The following is a 23,733-nucleotide window of genomic DNA, read 5'->3' as shown; positions in this document are numbered from 1 at the left end:
CGGCTTCTATGAACGCTGAATGCTGGACTCGGGAGCGTGCCTGCAAGGTAACCCCCTTTGGGAGAGCGCTTCTCCCAGGGGGTAATCAGATGTGGGGAGGAGCCTAGAGAGCCGCCGGGGGACCCCAGAAGTCGTGTTCGGGGCCACTCTGTGCAAGACGAGCTGCACAGTGGAGGTAAGTATGATATGTATGTTATATATATTTTTTTTAAACCAAACCTTTAGTGTCACTTTAAATCGCTTTAGTGTCATTAACCGGTTCCCGACTGGCTCCTGTACATATACAGTGGTAGAATGTCACGGCTGGGCAAAGTAACGCCGAGAGCTCTGTGACCGTGGTCGCAGGTCCCGCGGACTGGATCGCTGCGGGGATACCCGCAATCGTGTCACGGAGCTGAAGAATGGGGAGATGCTGATGTACACAGCATCTCCCCATTCTGTCTAATGACAGCACACCGATCGTCTGTTCCCTGTCATTGGGAGCAGACGATCAGTGTGGTGTCCCACGCAGCCACGCCCCCATACAGTTAGCAACACGCCCCTAGGAACACTTAACCCCTACACTGCCACCTAGTGGTTAACCCCTTCACTGCCAGTGACATTTTTACAGTAATCAATGCAATTTTAAAGCATCGATCACTGTATTAATGCCAATGGTCCCAAAAATGTGTAAAAATTGTCCGATGCGTCCTCCAAAATGTCGCAGTCACGATAAAAATCACTGATCGCCGCCAATACTAGTAAAAAAAAAATATTAATAAAAATGCCATAAATCTATCCCCTATTTCAGTGTTTCTCAAGGCACCCCAACAGGTCATGTTTTCAGGATTTCCATCAGATGAAAGGGCTTTGGTAATTACTAAGGAAGTGAAACTGATCAAATCACCTGTGCAAAATAATGGAGAAATGGAGAGCCTGAAAACATGACCTGTTGGGGCGCCTTGAGGACTGGAGTTGAGAAACACTGCCCTATTTTGTAGACGATATAACTTGTTTGCAAACCAATCAATAAACGCTTATTGCGATTTATTTATTTTTTTTACCAAAAATATGTAAAAGAATACGTATCGGCCTAAACTGAGGGAAAAAAAGTTTTTTTATATATTTTTGGGGGATATTTATTATAGCAAAAAGTAAAAAATAATGCGTTTTTTTTTTTTTTCAAAATTGTTGCTCTTTTTTTGTTTATAGCGCAAAAAATAAAAACCACAGAGGTGATCAAATACCACCAAAAGAAATCTCTAGTTGTGGGAAAAAAAAGGACGTAAAGTTTGTTTGGGAGCCACGACCGCGCAATTGTCAGTTAAAGCGACGCAGTGCCGAATCGCAAAAAACGTTCTGGTCAGGAAGGGGGGTAAATCCTTCCGGGGCTGAAGTGGTTAAACATAGTCCTGGAGTTGAGCTTTATAGGAATTTGGCTATTGTGGCCTCTGTTGTTGTCCAGACATTTTCACCCACAGAAACGCCTCTCACTGGATGTTTTGCACATTCTCTGCAGACTTTAGAGATGCTATCGTGTGAAAATCCGTCAGCAGTTTTCCGCCACCAACAATTATTTCACATTGAAGGCTTCTTGGATCACACAAGTTCTCCATTCTGATGTTTATGAAAGAACAACTGATTATCCAATAATGCTGACCGAATGGCACGCGGCCCCCGGGATTCACTTTGTGAATTCATCCTAAGAAACTCTGGTGGCACTTTATTAACCCCTTCACAACTACGGGGGAAACAAATCTTAATGCCTAATGCCGGGCCATACGCGGTTTGAATTTCGAAAGAATTTTCTTTTCGAAAATCACATCTAAGAATTTTCGTACGAATTTCGCACCATTAGTGGGCTGCAGCAACAGCCGATTTTTGTGCGGAAATCAAATTTGAGGAATCGGACATGTTGGACATTTTTTGAAAAACTAACGATTTTCTAATCAATGATGGGAGAATCGTGCGAGAAATGTAATAAGAAAAGAAAATTTACGGAGAGAATTCCCGGCCACGAAAATTATTTTCTGTAGCAACATGAGGTGAAATTGAAGGCTTGGTCGGCCAAATTTCGAAAATCAATGGTGGCGTCATCGGATCACAAAAGAAAAAAAAAAACTTTCTGATTTTGAAAAGAAAATTTGTTTGAAATTGGACCATGTATGGCCTGCATAAGCACAATTTTGCAACTTTGACATGTGTTGGTAAAACTGTACATAGTTGTATCATCACAACTACTTTGTGCATCCAGGTGGATTGTATCACATTTTTTTCAAAACAAATTGGGCTTTTAAATGGTAATGGGTAGCGTCTGTTTTTGTTTTTTTGTTTTTTTTCAAAGGAAAACTAAACTAGCAGAAAAATAATTTTTATTTTTAAATGTAGCTGTATATTTCTTGTTACTACCACAACCTACCACCAAAGAACAACCCAAAATACATCTTCCTGCTCCTTACGATCGCAGTGATGCCACATATGTGTGTTTGTACCCGTAGTACAGCCCAGAAACAATGCTGTGCATTTTGCTTTTTTTTTTTTTGTCTTACCTAAAAACACACGGACACTGAGGCTAATTAACCGCTTGCCGACCTGCCGCTGTCATTATACTGCGGCAGGTCGGCACGATCGCGCGAGCCAACGGTTAGAAACATGTATAGGGAACACATTTAACCCCTTGATCACGCCCTAGTGTTAACCCCTTCCCTGCCAGTGAAATTTTTACAGTAATCAGTGCATTTTGTTTATAGTGCTGATCGCTGTATAAATGACAATGGTCCCAAAAATATGTCAAAAGTGTCCGATGTGTCCGCCATAATGTCGCAGTTCCGATAAAAAACGCAGATCGCCGCCATTACTAGAAAAAAAAGAATAATAATAAAAATGCTATCCCCTATTTTGTAGACGCTATAACTTTTGCGCAAACCAATCAATATACGCTTATTGTATTTTTTTTTTACCAAAAATATGTAGAAGAATACATATCGGCTTAAAGCGGGGCTCCACCCTAAAGTGGAACTTCCACTCTTCGGAAACCCTCCCCCCCTTCAGCGCCACAATTGGCACCTTTCAGGGGGGAGGGGGGTGCAGATACCTGTACAGTACAGGTATTTGCACCCACTTCCGGCATAAATATCCGCAGAATCCACGGATATTTATGCCACTTCCTGCAGGTCCCCCGCTGTCCGCTGGGAAACACACGGATCCCAGGGACAGCGGGGACCATCCTTATTGTGCAGCGCGACTCGCGCATGCGCAGTAGGGAACTGGGAAGTGAAGCCGCAAGGCTCCACTACCTGATTCCCATACCCAAGATGGCAGCGGCAGCACCCGAGAGACGATCGAGAGATCGGCTTCGGGTGCCGACATCGCGGGCGCGCTGGGCAGGTAAGTGTCCTTATTTTAAAAGTCAGCAGCTGCAGTATTTGTAGCCGCTTACTTTAAAAAAAAAACGGCCGAACTCCCGCTTTAAACTGAGAAAAAATTAGCTTTTTTAAAAAAAAAATGACTGGGATATTTATTATAGCAAAAAGTACAAAATATTGTGTTTTTTTTTTTCAAAATTGACGCTCTTTTTTTGTTTATGACGCAAAAAATAAAAAATGCAGAGATGATCAAATACCACCAAAAGAAAGCTCTATTTGTGGGGAAAAAAAGGACATCAATTTTGTTTGGGTACAGCGTTGCACGACCGCGCAATTGTCAGTTAAAGTGACGCAGTGACGCGTCGCCAAAAATGCTCTGGTCATTAAGGGGGCAAATCCTTCTGGGGCTGAAGTGGTTAATAGAGCAACTTGATCCTGGTCATATGTGAGTATTTCAGCACTTGTAGCCTAAGCTGTAGGTAGCCGGTGTCCTATCATATACACAGCACACACAGATTCTGAAAATAGCCGAAGATGAATGGCGCCTGCGCCGTGAGTCCAGGTTCCAACCACACCATCCAAGTGGACATAGAGTTGTAATAAAAAGAGCCGAGCGCAGAGAGGCCGAGCCTGATGCGTAGCGAGCCTGCGAGGGGCCCTCTAATTTTCCCAGCCCTATGTGTGCTTGGATGGTGGGGCTACCGCCTCGACTCACGGCGCAAGCGCCATTCATCTTCGGAGATTTCCTGAAGCTTCTGCTCCGTACTGCGCAAGCACTGCGCATGCGCAGTACGGGGCGGACACTATATGATGGAGGGGACCCTGCTGAAGTGCTGAGTTTAAGTGTATGCTGTTAGCAATTCAGCATCGTCTAAAGCCATGGCATACTTCCATTATTCTCGCTGACTATGGGCACTGCTATAGACGGGTGTACCTAATATAATGGCCAACGATAGTATAGCACCAGGTATTGAGACACTTCTGTTCATCAGATATGCAGTACATTACCCTTGTACTGTAAGGCCGCGTACACACGGGCGGACTGTTCGCCCAACCTTGTTCGTCAAACAGTTTCGGCAAACAGTCCGCTCAAAATTTGCATGAGCGGACTTGCCCACACACGAGCGGACTGTTTGACGAACAAGGTTGGGCAAACAGTTCGCTCAACTTTTGAAATGAACGGACTCGCCCACGTAAGGAGGAGGCAAATCCGCCCATTTCGAGCGCGTGTACAGGTAGGCGGGGCCCGCGAAGGAGACGTCGCGGGCTCCGCTGCCTGGAATGGGCTTAAAGGGGAACCCCAACGCCGAAAAAAATCGGCGTGGGGGTTCCCCCCAAGTCCACACCAGACCCTTGTCCGAGCACGCTACCCGGCCGGCCAGGAAAGGGGGGCGAGCGAGCGCGCCCCCCCTCCTGAGCCGTACCAGGCCGCGTGCCCTCAACATGGGGGGGTGCCTTGGGGAAGGGGGGGCCGCGCGGCCCCCCAACCCCAAAGCACCTTGTCCCCATGTTGATGAGGACAAGGGCCTCTTCCCGACAACCCTGGCCGTTGGTTGTCGGGGTCTGCGGGCGGGGGGCTTATCGGAATCCGGGAGCCCCCTTTAAGAAGGGGGCCCCCGGATACCGGCCCCCCACCCTATGTGAATGAGTATGGGGTACAATGTACCCCTACCCATTCACCTGTGAAATAAAGTACAAAAAAAAACACAACACAGGGAAAAAATATTTTATTGCACAGCTCCGGGGGTCTTCCGTCTTCGGGGGTCTTCTCGCCGGACTCCTCCGCTATGTGTGTGTAGCTCTTTTACTAGCGGAGGAGTCCGGCTTTCTTCCTCCCCGCCGCCGGCCTCTTCTCCCGACTTCGGGGGTCTTGTCCCCCTCTTCGGTTCTTCTGCCGGGCCACCGCGCCTGGTCCGGTGGCCCGGTCTTCTGTCGCCGTCTTCCGTTCTTCTGTCGCCGCCTTCGGTTCTTCTGCCGGGCCACCGCGCCTTCTTGTAGCTCTTTTACAGGCGGTGGCCCGGTCTTCTGTCGCCGCTGTCGTCGCCGCCGCCGCCGCCGCCGCCTTCCGTTCTTGTTCTTCTTGTTCTTCTTCTTGTTCTTCTCCTGGAGATGTTGACTCGACGATCTCTCCGGCCGGAATGCCAGAGCCGCGCTGTGCGGTCACTTATATAGTGACAATGGGGCGGTGTCACATGGTATATGTCACATGGGTTGGTCACATGGTGACCCCGCCCCCTTACGATGTCATAGTCCCCATGTGACATCAACCCATGTGACCAACCCATGTGACATATACCATGTGACACCGCCCCATTGTCACTATATAAGTGACCGCACAGCGCGGCTCTGGCATTCCGGCCGGAGAGCTCGTCGAGTCAACATCTCCAGGAGAAGAAGAAGAACAAGAAGAACAAGAACGGAAGGCGGCGGCGGCGGCGACGACAGCGGCGACAGAAGACCGGGCCACCGCCTGTAAAAGAGCTACAAGAAGGCGCGGTGGCCCGGCAGAAGAACCGAAGGCGGCGACAGAAGAACGGAAGACGGCGACAGAAGACCGGGCCACCGGACCAGGCGCGGTGGCCCGGCAGAAGAACCGAAGAGGGGGACAAGACCCCCGAAGTCAGGAGAAGAGGCCGGCGGCGGGGAGGAAGAAAGCCGGGCTCCTCCGCTAGTAAAAGAGCTACACACACATAGCGGAGGAGTCCGGCGAGAAGACCCCCGAAGACGGAAGACCCCCGGAGCTGTGCAATAAAATACTTTTTCCATGTGTTGTGTTTTTTTTTGTACTTTATTCCACAGGTGAATGGGTAGGGGTACATTGTACCCCATACTCATTCACATAGGGTGGGGGGCCGGTATCCGGGGGCCCCCTTCTTAAAGGGGGCTCCCGGATTCCGATAAGCCCCCCGCCCGCAGACCCCGACAACCAACGGCCAGGGTTGTCGGGAAGAGGCCCTTGTCCTCATCAACATGGGGACAAGGTGCTTTGGGGTGGGGGGGCCGCGCGGCCCCCCCTTCCCCAAGGCACCCCCCCATGTTGAGGGCACGCGGCCTGGTACGGCTCAGGAGGGGGGGCGCGCTCGCTCGCCCCCCTTTCCTGGCCGGCCGGGTAGCGTGCTCGGACAAGGGTCTGGTGTGGACTTGGGGGGAACCCCCACGCCGATTTTTTTCGGCGTTGGGGTTCCCCTTTAAGCCCATTCCATGCGGCGGAGCCCGCGACGTCTCCCTCGCGGGCACCGCCTACCTGTACACGCGCTCGAAATGGGCGGACTTTCCGAGCGGGAACAGTCCGCTCATTTCGAAAGTACAGCGGACAGGCCCACACACGGGCGGACTGTTCGCTCAAACACGGTTTCAGCGTACAGTTTTTCGGAATTTCCGAAAGACTTTGTCTGTCCAACTGTCCGCTGAAACTGTCCGCTGAAAGCCCACACACGAGCGGACTGTCCGCCCAAACACTGTTCAGCGGACAAGGTTGGGCGAACAGTCCGCCCGTGTGTACGCGGCCTAAGCCTCTCTGCAAATGTTAGAAAAACTTCCACACATTCAGATTAGTGAATTTCTCATTTTCCTGACGTGTTTATTGATACAAGCAGAGACGGTGATGAAAGTCAGTCCACTATTATCTTCCGGGACAATCTGTACAACAAATCATTTTTATTTTTTTTACAAAGTTCAGACCTTTACTTACAAAAGCTTTTCCTTTTGCTCCGGACAATGGGAAATAATGAAAAAATAAATGTTATTGCAGTGTTGCATATGTCAGACGTACAAAATGACCCCAGAACTGAAGGTACACGAGTACACTCCACCCACACTTGTGATACCCCCCACTGCGCTTTTGGATATGTGCAAAATGAAAATTCCTACAGTGGCCACTTAAAGCGGTTGTATACCCCCCACATTTTTTTTTTTTTTTTACTAAACGCAGCTAAATCCTGTATACCAGGGATCTGCAATTAGCGGACCTCCAGCTGTTGCAAAACTACAAGTCCCATCATGCCTCTGCTTCTGGGTGTCATACTTGGGGCTGTCAGTCTTGCTATTCCTCATGGGACTTGAAGTTCTGCAACAGCTGGAGGTCCGCTAATTGCATATCCCTGCTGTATACCTTTTGATGTGGAAACAGCAGAATCCACCGACCACAGCATTATGGCTGAGGAAGGTGGAAGATATTAGAAAGATGGAGGACCTGATATTGACAGCAGCTGATAGGCAGGAGATGCATAAAAAGACATGGACCTCTTGGAATTTTTTATTAATTCAGAAGAGGGTAGTTCCCTCTTAGGGCTGTGAAACACGGATATGAGTCTGAGTTAAGAGATATGATGGATATGCGATCAAAGCGACATCAGATGCCATACTAAGCGCCATTTTTGGAATCGTTCCCCTATTTATTTATTTATTTCTCCCCTTTAAAATTTCCCCCCCCCCCCCTTTTTATTTCCTCTTATCCTCTATTTAGATTTGTTGTTTAAGTTAAAGTATAGGGAATGAAGCAGAGGTGCTTTGTCACATAAGGTGATAAGAAGCAGGAATTTAGATTACTGTAGAAAGAAGATGGGGGATACTTAGATTTTTGAGTTCTTGTATATATAAATCTAATATATGTTAAGTTTCTTTTATAATATATGCTTATTATTTTAGGAGACTATGATCTCCCATTCTGTAAACACGGTTACAGTATGTATATGCAATTCATTCCTGAATTTTTTTTTTTTTATAAAATCCTATTTGAAAAAAAAAAAAGGCATCCCCTAGACCAGTGATGGCGAACCTTGGCACCCCAGATGTTTTGGAACTAATATTTCCCATAATGCTCATGCATTCAACAATGTAGTGGAGTAACATGGGAAATGTAGTTCCAAAACATCTGGGGTGCCAAGGTTCGCTATCACTGCCCTAAACTGTTTATCAGCGATAAACTGCATAGAATGTTGCTTGTGGGGACTGGCAGCCTCTTTACTTTTGAGGAAGAACCAGGCAATATAAGCGGCCCTTATAGGGGTAGCACTAGTTCCTATGTGCTACCACTTGTGAGTAAAGGGAAACGTAAATGAGGATTTTTTGAAGCCGTTCACATTAAAACAATGGGGTTGATTTACTTAAAGGTCCACCCTAAAAAATTACATAAAAATGCTCCTAAAAATCAGAATTATTTTTTTTTTTACTTAGCAGAAATGGCTGTTGCTAGGCAGATCGTCCTAATCTGCCACTTCCTACTCCGCGGTGATCTTCATTCTTCTCCTCCTCGTGTTGTCTTCTGGAGAACGGGGTGGGCTGTGCTCTAGGAACTGTGTGTGTCCCAAATCACAACCAGCCATTCACAAAGTGCTGCGCTACTCGCGCATGCGCAGTAGGAAACGGGCAGTGAAGCTTCAAGGCTCCACTGCCTGTTTCCCTTAGTTTGAATGGCGGTGCCGGGACCCGATCCGATGGACGAATCGGCCTCGGGTGGCCCACATTGCGGGCGCCCTGAACAGGGAAGTGCGCTTATTAAAAGTCAGCAGCTACAGTGCTTTTTAATTTTATTTTCAGCTGGACCTCCGCTTTAAGGCAAATCCACTTTGCACTACAAGTGCACTGGAAGTGCAGTCGCTGTAGATCTGAGGGGGAGATCTGAAATGAGGGGAAGCTCTGCTGATTTTACCATCCAATCATGTGCAAGCTAAAATGCTGTTTTTTATTTTCCTTGCATGTCCCCCTTGGATCTACAGTGACTGCACTTCCAAGTGCACTTGTAGTGCAAAGTGGATTTGCCTTTAGTAAATCAACCCCCATGTGATGTCACATGTCACAAACTTATTCACTCCTTGACTACTGCAACTCTCTCCTTAATGGCCTACCCTTACGTAGGCTATCCTCCACTCAGTCTATTATGAATGCTTCTTCTCGACTAATACACCTCACTAACCGATCTGTGGCTGCTGCTCCTCTCTGCCAATCCCTTCACTGGTTTCCCCTATCCCACTGTGTAAAATTCAAAATGCCAACCATAACATACAAAGCCATCCACAACATCGCCCCCATCTACATCACCAACCTCATCTGCAGATATCGCCCAAATTGTCCCCTCCGCTCCTCCCAGGACCTCCTACTCTCTAGCTCCCTTGTTACCTCCTCTCATGCTCACCTTCAGGACTTCTCCAGAGCCTCTCCCATCCTCTGTAACTCCCTGCCCCGGTATATCCGATCAGCTCCTAACCTGTCCATCTTTAGGAGATCCCTGAAAACTCATTTATTCAGGGAAGCCTATCTCACACCCACCTAACTGTCCCCGAGCCACCCCCCATCAAATCATTCCCCGCATCTATTACCTTTTGTACCACCACCCCCTCCCTTTGGAATGTAAGCTCTACGGGCCGGGCCCTCCGGTACCTTCTGTATTGAACTGTACTGTAATTGTGTTGTCCCCCCTCTACATTGTAAAGTGCTGCGTAAATTGTTGGTGCTATATATTATTATTATTATTATTATTCAGGATTTATATCCTGCCAACAATTTACGCAGCACTTTAAAACATAAAAGGAGACAATACAGTTACAATACAATAAAATACAAGAGGATTAAGAGGGCCCTGCTCAGAAGAGCTTACAATCTAATAGGGTGGGGAAATCGTATATAATAATATAATAACATGTATGTAAAAGATTGATTATACTAAATGATATGACACTTTGCTTTCATTTGCCTGGCTACAGTGTGGATTTCAGTAAAGATATAAATACAATGTGTCTAAATACTAAATGATCTGTTTAACAAAAAGTAATAATGTGTAAATCTATCACAAAACAAAGATTTAAAAGTGTACTACTCAACTCAATTCCTATAAAGTGCTTCCGATATATATTCCACACTGTAGCCAGCCAAGTGAAAGCAAAGCGCCACATCATTTAGTATTATCAGCCCCTTATAATAGTCATAGCAGGGGTGCAGACCCAGGAACTCAGCAAGGGGATGGTGGGTGCCCCTCGTAATGGGCACAGCAGGTTTCCAGACCCAGAAGCTCAGAACAGCATTTGTCAGAAATTAAATAATCTATTTGGGTAGACTGACCCTGTAATGATGAAGCATGTGGAAAGTCATTTTTGTATTTATTTTGTAACAATTCATGTTTTCTGTCCATTATCAGTTCTCACAACCATGGAAAACATCATCCAAGAAACGATTGACTACACCAGCCAGAGGAAGATCTTCAGCCAGCCCCTGCTCAACAACCAAATTGTCCATTACAGGTTGGCCGAGTTGGTCACTGAGGTGGAGCTTCTCCGATCTCTGCTGCACCGCACAGTTGGTGAGTTTCAGTTTCACAGCAGTTATGTTCAGATTCAGGGGTACCATGATGTCGGCACTGCAGCTGATTCTCCGATCGGCTCACGGGGGCTGCCGCGTAAAGGGAAACCGGCCAGGAAGCCTCGCAGTGCTTTCTAAGTGGCCCGGCAGCGGAGGAAGGAGGAGGGGGGCTGAACTTCCAGGGGATCTCCCCACAGCCAGGTCTCCTGCAAGTGGGGAATGTTACCTGTCAAAAACAGGTACCCGTTCCCCCCCCCCCCCCCCCCGGAAAAGTTGCTAAATGTGGCACCGGAGGGGGGGGGGGGGGACAAACAAGCGAAGCTTCCGCTTTAAAGCTAACTGTCCAGTGCTTCAGGAACAAGTTAACTGTCAAAGGTGAGTGTTTTCCTGCCATTCACTCCCCCAGACTCTTACCGGATTTTCTGACCCACATATACCAGAAGGGGTCCAATAACGTTATACAACACCACCACCTCCACACTTCAATGTTTCCACATCTTACACGAAAATCTTTATCAAACATCCACTTTAAAATGCATATCAATCCACTCTAAATCCACATCCTCGGTCCCAGAATCCTCTTCTTCTCAGTATCACTCAAAAGGAAAAATGGTAAATAATGTAATATTACCACAACTAAGGTATACTTAATAAAACCATGCTCCATAAAGTGCAAAACTGTGAATCCATCAATACATGCCACCGTGCACCACCCCCATATGCACAAAATACCTTACAAACTCAACTCTAAGCCCGGATATTTGTCGGATATTCTGACTGTGTGTGGTCTCCATCGGACTGTTTCCGTTGGGGTATCCAACGGACCAAGTTTTCCAACTTGTTGGTAAAATTTTCCGACAAAATGCTCCGATCGGACATACTCCGATCATGTGTAGAGAATTCCGATCGGACAAAGTGCCACGCATGCTCAGATCAAATTCCTACACCAAAGCTATTGGCTACTAGCGTAAGCGTAGTTCCGTCGTAACGAAATAACGTCATCACGTTGGATTTTCCGACAACTTTATCCGACCATGTGTATGCAACAGTTTCGGACAAAATACGACGGATTTGGTTGTCGGAATCTCCGACCGTGTGTACAGGGGCTAAGACACAGGGTTGGGTGATATTGCATCTGATAATCTTCTTAGATGTCACTCCTCTGGTCCCCTTATCTCCCAATATGTTGGATATAGAAGGATAAAATAAGCTCATAGTGCTGAAATTCCCATAAAAATGCTTTATTTACCATAAAACTGCTCACATAGAAAATTTAATGTAGATTTCCAAAACTCAAGATGTCGGAATGGGCACTTCTGGTTCTGGTATCAGCGTCTGACTTTACTTTATGGCGCGTTTTGTCTGTAGACTTTGTTGATGCTTTGACAAAGTCTATGGACAAAATGTAGGTGGAAGGAGGGATCCCCCCTGCAGGGGCATTGTATTCTGACAGCAGGACCCGGCGCTGTCAGCAAACACTTATCAGCAGCTGTAGCCATTTGGCTGCAGCCACTGATCGAGAAAAGTTTTTGTTCAGCAGAAATCAATCTAATGCCATGTACACACGAGCGGGATTTCCAACAGAAAAAGTCAGACGGGAGATCTTCATCATATATTCTGACCATGTGTATGCCCCATCGGACTTTTTACATTTAAAATTTGTACGGACCTAGAAAGAGAACATGTTCTAAATTTTTCCGACGGAACCAATTCCTATCGGGAAAACCGCTCGTCTATATACTCTTCCAACGTACCAAAAACGACGCATGCTCTGAAGTATGAGACGGAAGCTATTGGCTACTGGCTATTGAACTTCCGTTTTCTAGTCCCATTGTACGTGTTGTACGTCACCACGTTCTTGACGGTCTAACTTTGGTGTGATCGTGTGTATGCAAGACAGCTTGAGCGGAATTCTGTTGGAATTCTGTTGGAGGAACCTTCAGAGTTTATTCAGACAGAAAAAACATTTGTGTGTACAGGGCATAACAGTCAACTTCTGTCGAACAGGGCTAGCTACATACTGATTGAAATGTGGCCTGTCCATGCTGAACCAGCCGAATTTTGATCCGTCTTTGGCCTGCTTTAGTGAGCGTATACACTGTATCTTCCCATCCAGGACACAGGAAGCCATGAAAACCTGAAAGAGATTCTTGCTCTTCCCCACCCTATAAAAAAAATAAAAAAATTCTGGAGTTAAATTTTAAGGAATTAGAGGATGCAGGAGTTTGGGGTCCACTCGAAGAAAAGTGGAGAATGATGATTGATTGAAAGATTGATGAGATGTGTAGGACTCAAGAGTTGAATGAGCACACTTTATTCATTGCATTTTGTTGTCTGGAGTTTTTAAGGAATTGGGGTGTGCGGGGAGTATGGCATCCACTAGACTAAAAATATAGATGATTTGATGTTTGATGATTAATTGACTCATTGATTGATGAGATGAGATGAGATGTTTGGCACTTAAATGAGCAAACGATTTATTGCACTTTTTGCCATCCTGGGAAGAGGGTAGGTTATGTGAATTATGATTAATCTTCTCATCTAACTTGCTGTTTGTTTGCCCTCAGCATTGTATATCGACGGGAATGATGTCACCAAATTGGCATCTATGGCCAAGCTAAAGGCTGGACGCCTAGCAAGAGAGCTAAGTGACAGCTGCCTCCAGTTCTGGGGGGGGATGGGCTTCACCAATGAGGTGTCTGTAAGCAGGTTTTATAGGTAAGTCTGATGTTACCAAGTCTTCTTTGTCTTGTCTGTGTTTAAAGCTGAACTTTGAGATAAGCTAATATTGTCTAAATACATTCCTCATGTGTATTCTTCTTGAATCTTGGTGTGTGACGTGTATTTCTTCCAGATCTGTGCAGTGATCCAAAAAATAACAATTTTAAAATGTAATTTTACTGGTCTAAGGCCAGCTTAAAGTTTATTTTAGGTACTTGCATAGCACCATCAATTTACGCAGCGCTTTACATATACATTCACATCAGTCCCTGCCCTCAAGGAGCTTAAGTTCCCAGTTTGTACCAGGTTACACCCCTATTTAGGTTTCAAATTACTCCCCTCCCACCCTCCGCCCATGCAGCCTCATTTAGATTCAAAGGGATCTGTGAATGTATGAGCTACAAGTCCTGTCTGCCCCCGCAGCAGATGGACTTGTAATTCTTAATGGGCTACAAGAATGGCAATCAGCATGGTTGTATTTCATTGAATGTTACTCCAGCTTTCTAACGGACAGCCCATGCATAGGTACGGGCAGAGGAAGAGTTTGCAGGAGCCTGAGACTGCACCCATAATCCACTGATCGCAGGTGCAATGCTTTGCCGACTGTTTGCTGTTATCCTGAACTGTAGAAAGAGGCTGGTCTGGAGCATTGAAGTGGCTCCCTTCAATCAACCTTACTCTGCTTGTAGATTAAATATTAAAAGAGAAGCTTGGGGATCTAAAAAAAAAAACAGGAGAGAGGGCGGGCCGGGCAGTCACATAAGCGGCGTGTACACTGTACACACACTGAGAAATGTGGTATAAAGCTCCATATTTTTTAAAAATCACATACAGCGGGGCACTTAATGGATTGTAACTCAGGATTTATTAAGACAAAGGTATTTTACCAGCAGTAAGTAGAGTACAAATGTGTTTGTACTCTACTTACACCTTGTACATGCTCCATGCTGACAGTTCCCCGGCATCCCCGTTTGCACATTCCTCTGTGTTAACTCCTACTGTGCTGGAAGGTGCAACAGGAAAGCCAGGGAACTGTCAGCACAGAGACAGTACAGGGAACTTCACAGGGCTGTTTGTCAGCTGTGGATTGTAATCCCTCCTGACCTCCCACCAGCAGTGTGTGTGTGAATGCCTGTACCCTGTAGTGCACCGGATTAGTGCCCTTTTTAAGCGAGTGAGATTATTTTTAATTCAAAGCGGAGTTCCAGTCAATTTTTTGTTTATTAAAAGTCAACAGCTAGAAAAAGTGTATCTTCTGACTTTAAATAAAAATACACTCACCTGTCCCACGGTGCAGTGAAGAGGCTGCCCAAACCCTCCCTTCTTTTCCCCGTCTGTCCATGGCGCTGGCAATACTACTGTGGGCATCCGGCTTGTAGCTTCACAGCTGGGTGCACATGTCTCACTACGCTGTCCTGAATGGCTGGGCAATCTTCTGTGATCTGTGATCCCAGAAGATTGCAGGGAGGGAGGGGCCGCCTAGGCAGCCCAAGTGGAAGTGGGTGCTGGGTACCTGTCAAAACTAGGTACCCACCCAAATGACATGCCAGTTGTGGCATGTAAGGGGGTCAGTACTCCTTAAACCGGAAGTGGAATTACACTTTAATGAAATATGTTTATAGAGAATGCACAATGACATCCCCAACCCTGGACTCCAGGAGGAGACCATAACCACCCAAACTCTGCCATGTACACAGCACATCCTCTACCTCTGATTTTCCTCACCTGCAGGACTCCGTGATGACCATCTTAACATCCTCCCATTGATTCTTCCATCCTTCAGTCCCCCCCTCACCACCACATTTTTATCTTTAAACTCTTCCATATTTCTGTTCCTATCCATGGATTCTTCCATCTCCATTCCCAGCCTCTTACATCTTTCTGTTCCTATCCATGAATTCCTCCATCTTCATTCCCAGCCTCTTCCATCTTTCTGTTCCTATCCATGAATTCCTCCATCTCCATTCCCAGCCTCTTCCATTATTCTGTTCCTATCCATGGATCCCTCCATCCCCAGACTTTTCCATCTCTCTGTTCCTATCCATGGATTCCTCCATCTCCATCCCCAGACTTTTCCATCTCTCTGTTCCTATCCATGGATTCCTCCATCTCCATCCCCAGACTTTTCCATCCTTCAGTTCCTATCTCCAGACTCCTCTGGCTTTCCATTCCCTATCCATGGATTCCTCCATCCACAGACTCTTCCATCCTTCCTTTCTTATTCATGGATTCTTCCATCCTTCAGTTCCTACCCCTCCCTCATATGCTGGACTCTTCCATGTCCTTGTCCCGCTATATGCAGGGAGTGTTTTTTTTTTTTTTTTTGTTAAGCAGATAACATTTAAACAATTGAGTTCTTCTAAATGTTTGAATTTTTTTTGATGGAAATCATCATCAGTAATCGTGATGCATCACGGAATCAATTCGTATTGAATCGTTGACCGATAATCATAATTGAATCGTGAGACCAGTGAAAATGCACACCTCTACCATCCAGTGGATCCATCGTTGTCCCGCTGAGATTCTCCCATGCCCTGCCACCTCTTTGTCCCACGCCACCATGTTCTCTCTGACATCATGAAGAGGCCACCGACTCTTCCAACCCTTCCTCCTTTCCTTGAATGAAAAGTCATGCCTCCTAGGATATGTGACATGCATATTCCGGGAGACACAGCGGGCAGTGTGTGTGTCATTCGCCTAAGGCGAAGGACGTGCCTGGGGAGGCGGTGCTGGACATTTTTGCCCAAAAAAAAAAAAACAATGCAGTACTACTGCAGGATAGGAGGAGGGGTGGAATGGAAGGAACGTGTGGAAGAGGGTGAAGGTCTGCTTTAAATAGCTGTTGGGAGGGGGCAGGAAGGGGTTAAACAAATATTTTCCCCTCTTGTTGCTAATTGTGCAATCACTCCTTGTATTCTTTGCTATCTGGTCTGGAGCTTCGCATACTAACATATTATACGATGCAAAATATTCAGGACTTGATATATTTCACATTCTTCATATAGACGGTGCCTGGCGGTACTTGCTAGTGTTGCTCTACAGATTTATTTCCGTTTTGTAATTCCCTTTGCTCACGCAGAGAAGAGGGAGAAAGAGTCATATAAATATACATAACTAGAAATGGCTGGAATTGTACTTACTTATTTTTAGTGCTTAGAAGGAATACGGAACTTCTAGCAGCTCGCCGTGACATAATATTCACAGTTTCCAGCAATTATGGAATAAAAAGTTGCATCAAAGAAAACGTTATTTTTAGAGCTTACTAAATTCTAGATATTGAATGTTTTTATTTTCCTCTTTCCTGTACGTTCTATTCTATTTTATTTCTCATTTCTTTCACAACTTCAGAGTAAAACTAACATTGCAGCCATGGAGTGGGTTCACTTTCCGGTGAATGCGGATTTAGTCACATCTTACTGACAATGTGGAGCAATTTCTCGTTTATTTTATTTGCTGAAATTGAAAAGTTAATTTGAGTTCCTTCTTTTTTCCGAGGTTTGAAGTAGAAATTTCAGGCAAATTACTAAATATACAGTTAAATGCGTATTTAGTCATTTGTTACTCTTTTACCTGACAATGGATTTGTTATTTTGTAATGACAGTATAGTGATTCACTTGACCCTACACAGACAGTTACATGGTTAGTCAGGTTGAAAAAAAGACACAAGTCCATCAAGTTCAACCAATAAAAGGGGGGGGGGGGAATCATACAATGCCCTATACACAAACCTATACCCACAGTTGTTCCAGACGAGGCAAAAAAAAAAAAAACAGCAAAGCATGAACCAATAATTTGCTGCATCAGGGGAAAAAAATCCTTCCTGATTCCTTTGGAGGCAATCTGATATTCCCAGGATCAAGTTTAGCTATTAATGTCAGTACCCAGTTATATTGTGTACATTTAGTAAAGAATCCAGGCCTTTTTTACTGAGCCGGCCAGAACCACCTCTGGAGGAAGTCTATTCGATATGTTCACAGCTCTTACTGTGCAGAAACCTTTCCATATTTGGAGTTGAAATCTCTTTTCCTATAGGCGTAGAGTGCCCTCTTGTCCTCTGTGATGACCTTAAAGTGAAGAACTCAACACCAAGATCACTATATGGACCACTTATATATTTGCACATGTTGATCATATCCCCTCTTAATTGCCTCTTCTCAAGAGGAAATAAATTCAGTTCCTCTAATCTTTCCTCATAGCTGAGCTCCTCCATACCTCTTATTAGTTTGGTTGCCCTTCTCTGCACTTTCTCCAGTTCCCTGATATCCTTTTTGAGAACTGGTGCCCAAAACTGAACTGCATATTCCAGATGAGGTCTTACTAATGATTTGTACAGGGGTGAAAATGATATCTCTCTCTCTGAAGTCCATACCTCATACAAAGGATTTTTTCTCTTTGGAAACCACAGCTTGGAATTTCATACTAATATTAAAGAGGAAGTAAACCCTGATGGGTTTAATCTAGGCTTACCTGTAGGTCAAAGTGGTTTGTAAGGGTTTACAACCACTTTAAGCCTATGATCTACCAAAAACCCCCAGATGCTTCTCCACTATGGATTCCCTCAGTTGTACTCCCCATAGTATGTATGATGCATGAATATTCTCAGTCCCCAAGTGCATAACTTTACATTTATCTACATTAAATCTCATCTTCCACAAAGTTGCCCAATTAAGCAGAGCATTGAGGTCGGGTTGTAAATTGGAGACATCCTGTAAGGACGTTATTCCACTGCATAGTTTGGTGTCATCTGCAAAGACAGAAATTTTACTTTTAATCCCAGACCCAATATCATTTATAAATATATGAAAAAAATAGTAGGAGGCCCAATAGACAGGCAGGTGATACTACAGCTTCCTAGAAGATATTAAAGTGGAATGGTTTGACAGAAGCAATGACATCACAGTCATATGACCAGGTTAAAATGAAATAATCCAGCGCTCTGCTGCATATCTCTTGCTGCCACATTCCTAGCACTGTGGGGGCCGTCTGTTCTAACAGTCCACCTTGTGCTTCAAGCTGATCAAAGGAAAGAAGCTGCACTCCAATATAAGAGCCATTTTTACACATTTATTAACCACTTAAGGACCGAGCCTCTTTCTGAGATTTGTTGTTTACAAGTTAAAAACATTTTTTTTTTTTTGCTAGAAAATTACTTAGTACCCCCAAACATTATACATTTTTTCCCTAACACCCTAGAGAATAAATTGTCAGTTGTTGCAACACTTTCTGTCACACCGTATTTGCGCAGTGGTCTTACAAGCGCACTTTTTTTGGAAAAAATACACCTTTTTAAATTAATAAAAAAAGACAACAGTAAGGTTAGCCCAATTTTTTTTTATATTGTGAAAGATAATGTTACACCAAGTAAATTGATACCCAACATGTCACGCTTCAAAATTGCACCCGCTCGTGGAATGGCAACAAACGTTTACCCTTACAAAATTTCCATAGACGACGTTTAAAAAATTCTACAGCTTGCATGTTTTGAGATACAGAGGAGATCTAGGGCTAGAATTATTGCTCTCGCTCTACCAATCGGGGCAATACCTCACATGTGTGGTTTGAACACCGTTTTCATATGCGGGAGCTACTCACGTATACGTTCGCTTCTGTATGCGAGCTCGGCGGGACAGGGCGCGTTTAACTTTTTTTTTTCTTATTTTACCTTTTAGTTTTTAGTTTTACAGTTTTTTTTTTTTTAATTGTCACTTTTATTCCTATTACAAGGAATGTAAACATCCCTTGTAATAGATAAAAGCATGACAAGACCTCTTAAATAAGAGATCCGGGGTCTCATATAGAAAGACCTCAGATCTCATAATTACACTAAAATGCAATAAATTAATAATTAATTTAAAAAATTGTCATTTAAAAAAGAAATTTAAAAAAAAATGCCCCTTTAAGAGCTGTGGGCAGAAGTGAAGTTTTGGTGTCGCTTCCGCCCCTCGCTCGTCTCCATGCACAGCAAGTGACAAGACGCCATTGCCCTCCGCCGCTGCCGCTGGCTCCGGTAAGCGGCGGAGGGCACCGGATTGCGGCGGGAGGGGAACCCTCTCCTGCCACTGATTAAAAGTGATCTCGCGGCGAATTCGCCACAGGGACGACTTTTATCTTGTAGCGGACTGCCCGCTGAAGAAGGGGATACCGGGGTTATGGCAGCTAGCTTCTGCCATAACAACGATATCCTCCTTCAAACAGCCAACAGGGGGTGGTCCGTAAGTGGTTAATCCATTTAGTGCAGACACAGTCTACCTGAACCTTCACCTGCTAATGCATTCCACTCAACAACGAGCTTATTCACTGAATGGAAGTCACAAGGTGGAAGGATACACATATTAATCTAAACATTTGTGGCTAATTAGTACCATTCACAAAACTATTCCATAAAACATAGGTTAACTTTGTACCACTAATTTGTACACTTGCACAAAGTCAGGGATTTTGCAGGATTAGAGTCAGATGTGTGATTAACCGATTGTACCAAACAGGTGTGAATGATCATCGATTTCATACGTAGGTCGAAACACAGTCAATAACTGAAACAGAAACAGCTGTGTAGGAGGATTAAAACTGGGTGAGGAACAGCCAAACTCTGCTACTAAGGTGAGGTTGTGGAAGACCGTTTCATGTCACAGGTCATGCACCATAGCAAGACTGAACACAGCAACAACACACAAGGTAGTTATAGCGAATCAACAAGGTTTCTCCCAGGCAAAGGTTTCAAAGCAGACTGAGGTTTCAAGATGTGCTGTTCAAGATCTTTTGAAGAAGCACAAAGAAGCAGGCAATGGTGAAAACTGTAGATATAGACAACGAAGAACAAGGAGTCATGGAAGTGATAGTTTGACCACCACAGAGCCCTGATCTTAACATCATGGAATCTGTCTGGGATTACATGAAGAGACAGAAGGATTTCCTTCAAAAACTATGTGCAAGTGTACGTAGAAGAATTGATGCTGCTTTGAAGACAAAGGGTGATCACATCAAATATTGATTATATATAAATACTCTTCTGTACATTTCCTTTACATTTTGTTAATTGATGAAGATAAACTTCTATTTCTGAAAGAATTTCTCATTTGCAGCATTTTTTCACCACTGCCTAAAAGTTTTGCACAGTAGTGTGTGTATATAAATAATGTATGTGTGTGTGTGTATATGTGTGTATATGTATGTGTATATATATATATATATATATATATATATATATATATATATATATATATATAATCAATAGGCTGCCAATGCATCCTAGCCTGCTTAAAATCACACATGACTATTTTTCTCTGATGAAGTTCATTACTGTGTATTGCAGCACGCTACAAAGCAGGTGTGTTGGAGCGCCATTCAAAATGAATGGCAACACCTTACATGCATTACCACAACGTGGAAGTGTAAACGGACCCTCGTTTCCCTTTAATCTATGGGCCTACTGCTATGTATAGATAATTCTGAAATTGCCTTTTCTGACTGTGGTTTCGATTTTTTTTTTGTCCAGAGAGTTATAATCTAACAGCCCCATGTGTTCATTGCTAAGCGTCATCCTTTCTTTTTGCAGAGATTCCCGTCTACTCTCGATTGGCGCTGGAGCGGATGAAGTCATGCTGTCAATTATCTGCAAATATATGGGGACCCTTCCCAGCAAAAAATGAGGCTACTTTGGAATCCAAAGCAGAATTTCAGGAATAATAAAAAATAAATAATAAAAAAAAAAGAACAAAACTCTAAATGTAGATGCTGCAAAATTCTAACCCACCTGGACATATTCTTGTAGTGCCTACACTGTACTGTTTTAGGCAATGTCCTCTGCAGGAAATACATCTTCAATGTAGTCCATAATTGGTTATTACTTTTATTATTTAACTGTGGACACTATCATTTAACATTATTATTATCATTAAACAGTGAAATCACTGCTGGGCCAATTTATTATGTATTTAGGGGCCGTTTGCGCCATATTTACATTATTGCACCTCTTAGTATCCTCAACTTCTGGAACAACTTTTTGAACTGAGCAGATACTATAATTCATTCATTTTAAGACTCCATCACAGCTGTTGTATTACCTGTGGATGCTGATGTTTGACTTTGGGGATCTATATATTCCTTGCAGCCCCTCCCTCCACGTATGGGGGTTGGTTGGACTGTGTTCACACAGCCAGGCAACAGTCATTTTTGCAGCTTTCATGTAGACTCAAGAACCAGTCTAGGGGATGTTTGTTTTGTTTTTGGTTTATTTAGGGGATTAAACTTGACTGGGGAATGGGGAAAAAACATTGGATGCCCAAAACTGTAGATCTTGAATGCAAATTTGAGGACTCAATGATATTTCTGGCTGCTAGGAATTAGTATTGTCAACAATGTTTTCCTCCCATAGGTTTAATGGCACAGCAAGACAAAAAGTTCCAACTGCTGAATACAGGTTCTACTCCATAGAGAAATGCTATTGTACCTGTCTACTCTTGAATCTCCAGCTAGAGGTATAGGATGGCTTTGCCAGTTGTGAATGGCCACTAATTTCTCCCTAGGTTATGGGCAAGCAAAGTATTGCACCTTGCTGCCCCTCCTCTATCCAGGCTTGGGGTCTGAAGAATAAAAGTTACTCACTCGATCCCTCTAGTGAGTCCTGAAGTCTAATTGGCTGCTGCACAGGCTTTATACAGATAAAAGTGCAAAAAGTCAGCGCTGCAGGCGTAGTAATCTTCCTGGCAGCCCAATCGTGAGGGAGCCCAAATGGACTACAGGTGATGCTTGAAAAATTAGAATATCGTGCACAATTTAATTTATTTCACTAATGCAATTTAAAAGTTGAAACTAATATATGAGACAGACTCATTAAATGCAAAGCAAGATAGTTCAAGCCGTGATTTGTCATAATTGTGATGATTATAGCTTATAGCTCATGAAAACCCCAAATCCTCAATCTCAGAATATTGTGAAAGGTGCAATATTCTAGGCTCAAAGAGTCCCACTCTAATCAGCTAATTAAGCCATAACACCTGCAAAGGGTTCCTGAGCCTTTAAATGGTCTCTCAGTCTGGTTGAGTAGGAATCGCAATCATGGGAAAGACTGCTGACCTGACAGTTGTGCAGAAATGGTGATCACTGTCACTAGAACTTGAAATAAGGAAAAATCATCAAACAGTGGCCAGAAAAGCCCAACAGAGGTTTTAATTCCTCCATATTCCTTCCAAAACTGAAACAAAAATGGCTGGAGAGCTTTGAATTCTGCTTTTACCTTCCCAATCCACCATCCTAATGAAACATATAATCACGAAATACAAGTGAGAAAATATATGGAAGAGGAGGGCAACCAGGAAAATTTTATTTTTTTGTATTCATATGTCCTGCTCTAAATTTGTGTTAACAACTATAATAGTGTTGTTGAATGAAATGTACAGAAATCTTGCCTTAAAATTCAGTTACTTGAACGTGAAAGTATTTTATTATTTTTTTGTGGTAATTCACCTTCTTACTAATCTATGTTATTAATTTATGCAATATCAGCATAGTCAGAAGGTTATAAAAAAAACATTAAAAGTGTATTCAAAACATTTTTTTCTTGTTCAGATTTTTTTATTGAAAAGCTTTAAGTTTACACCATGTAGGATCACAGCAAGACCAAGTCACACTCCCTGCAGGGAGAAGTAGACCAAAATTGAAGAATAACATGCATTCAGCATTATATTTGAATATCTAAACACAAGAGACTGAAAACGTGGGAAATTTCCCAACAAAGAACCAAATGACAAAGTAACAATTAAAATATTGTAAGCTAAGTGGTTGCTAAGTGCCCCTCTCCTGCCATAGCTTGGGGCTCATTCGGGGCAGATAGTCACCAGGAAAATCCAGAATTAAGAGTAAAGAAAGAAAAAAAATGTAAAAAAAGTAGGGGGGGGTGGGGGTGTTTGAGAGGGGAGAGTGTCTGGGGGCCGTCCTGATAAGTATTACATAGTTCAGATGTAAGGTTCACTGGAGGTCAAGGCTCCATAAAAGTATTTTTTATAGTCCTGCTAAGCCAAACAAAGATGTCCGGTCTATTCTAGACTCAGGGGCTCAACAAGTTCCTGAAAGTACTGCCACTCAGGATTGGAGTCAATCCAGTCGGTGATTGCTTCATCAGCGGTACTTCCTGGTGTCTATGGATATCCAAGATGGCTACCTACACATCCTGATTTTTCTGGCCTCACCAATGGTTTCTGCAATTTGCAGTAAAGGATCGCCGCTCCCAGTTTGTTGTTTTCTTTCAGCCTCTTCATGGCCCCCACAGTGTTTACCAAGGTGTTGACTCAGGTTCTGGGGTTGCTGAAGACCTAGAGTATCCTCATTGTTGGTTAGTTGTCACCAAAGCAAGAGATGAGGGAACATCCTTCAAGG

The 23,733-nt window shown here is 44.0% G+C and overlaps 1 protein-coding gene across 1 annotated transcript in view; it reads left to right on the top strand.

Moving 5' to 3' along the window:
• LOC143995984 (putative acyl-CoA dehydrogenase 6) overlaps nucleotides 1-22,910 on the top strand; it is a 179,638-nt gene extending 156,728 nt beyond the window's left edge. Inside the window, exons 9-11 of the mRNA XM_077490774.1 lie at nucleotides 10,477-10,638; nucleotides 13,205-13,355; nucleotides 20,915-22,910. Of these exons, the coding sequence (XP_077346900.1) occupies nucleotides 10,477-10,638; nucleotides 13,205-13,355; nucleotides 20,915-21,008 (407 nt within the window). The 3' untranslated portion in view covers nucleotides 21,009-22,910. The remainder of the gene's footprint in view (nucleotides 1-10,476; nucleotides 10,639-13,204; nucleotides 13,356-20,914) is intronic.
• The last annotated feature ends 823 nt before the right edge of the window (nucleotides 22,911-23,733 follow it).

This window comes from Lithobates pipiens, unplaced genomic scaffold (genome assembly GCF_037356315.1).
Source record: "Lithobates pipiens isolate NorthernLeopardFrog02 unplaced genomic scaffold, aLitPip1_a1.2 Scaffold_19, whole genome shotgun sequence".
Lineage (NCBI taxonomy): Eukaryota > Metazoa > Chordata > Amphibia > Anura > Ranidae > Lithobates > Lithobates pipiens.
This window is presented reverse-complemented; position numbering and strand designations above follow the sequence as displayed.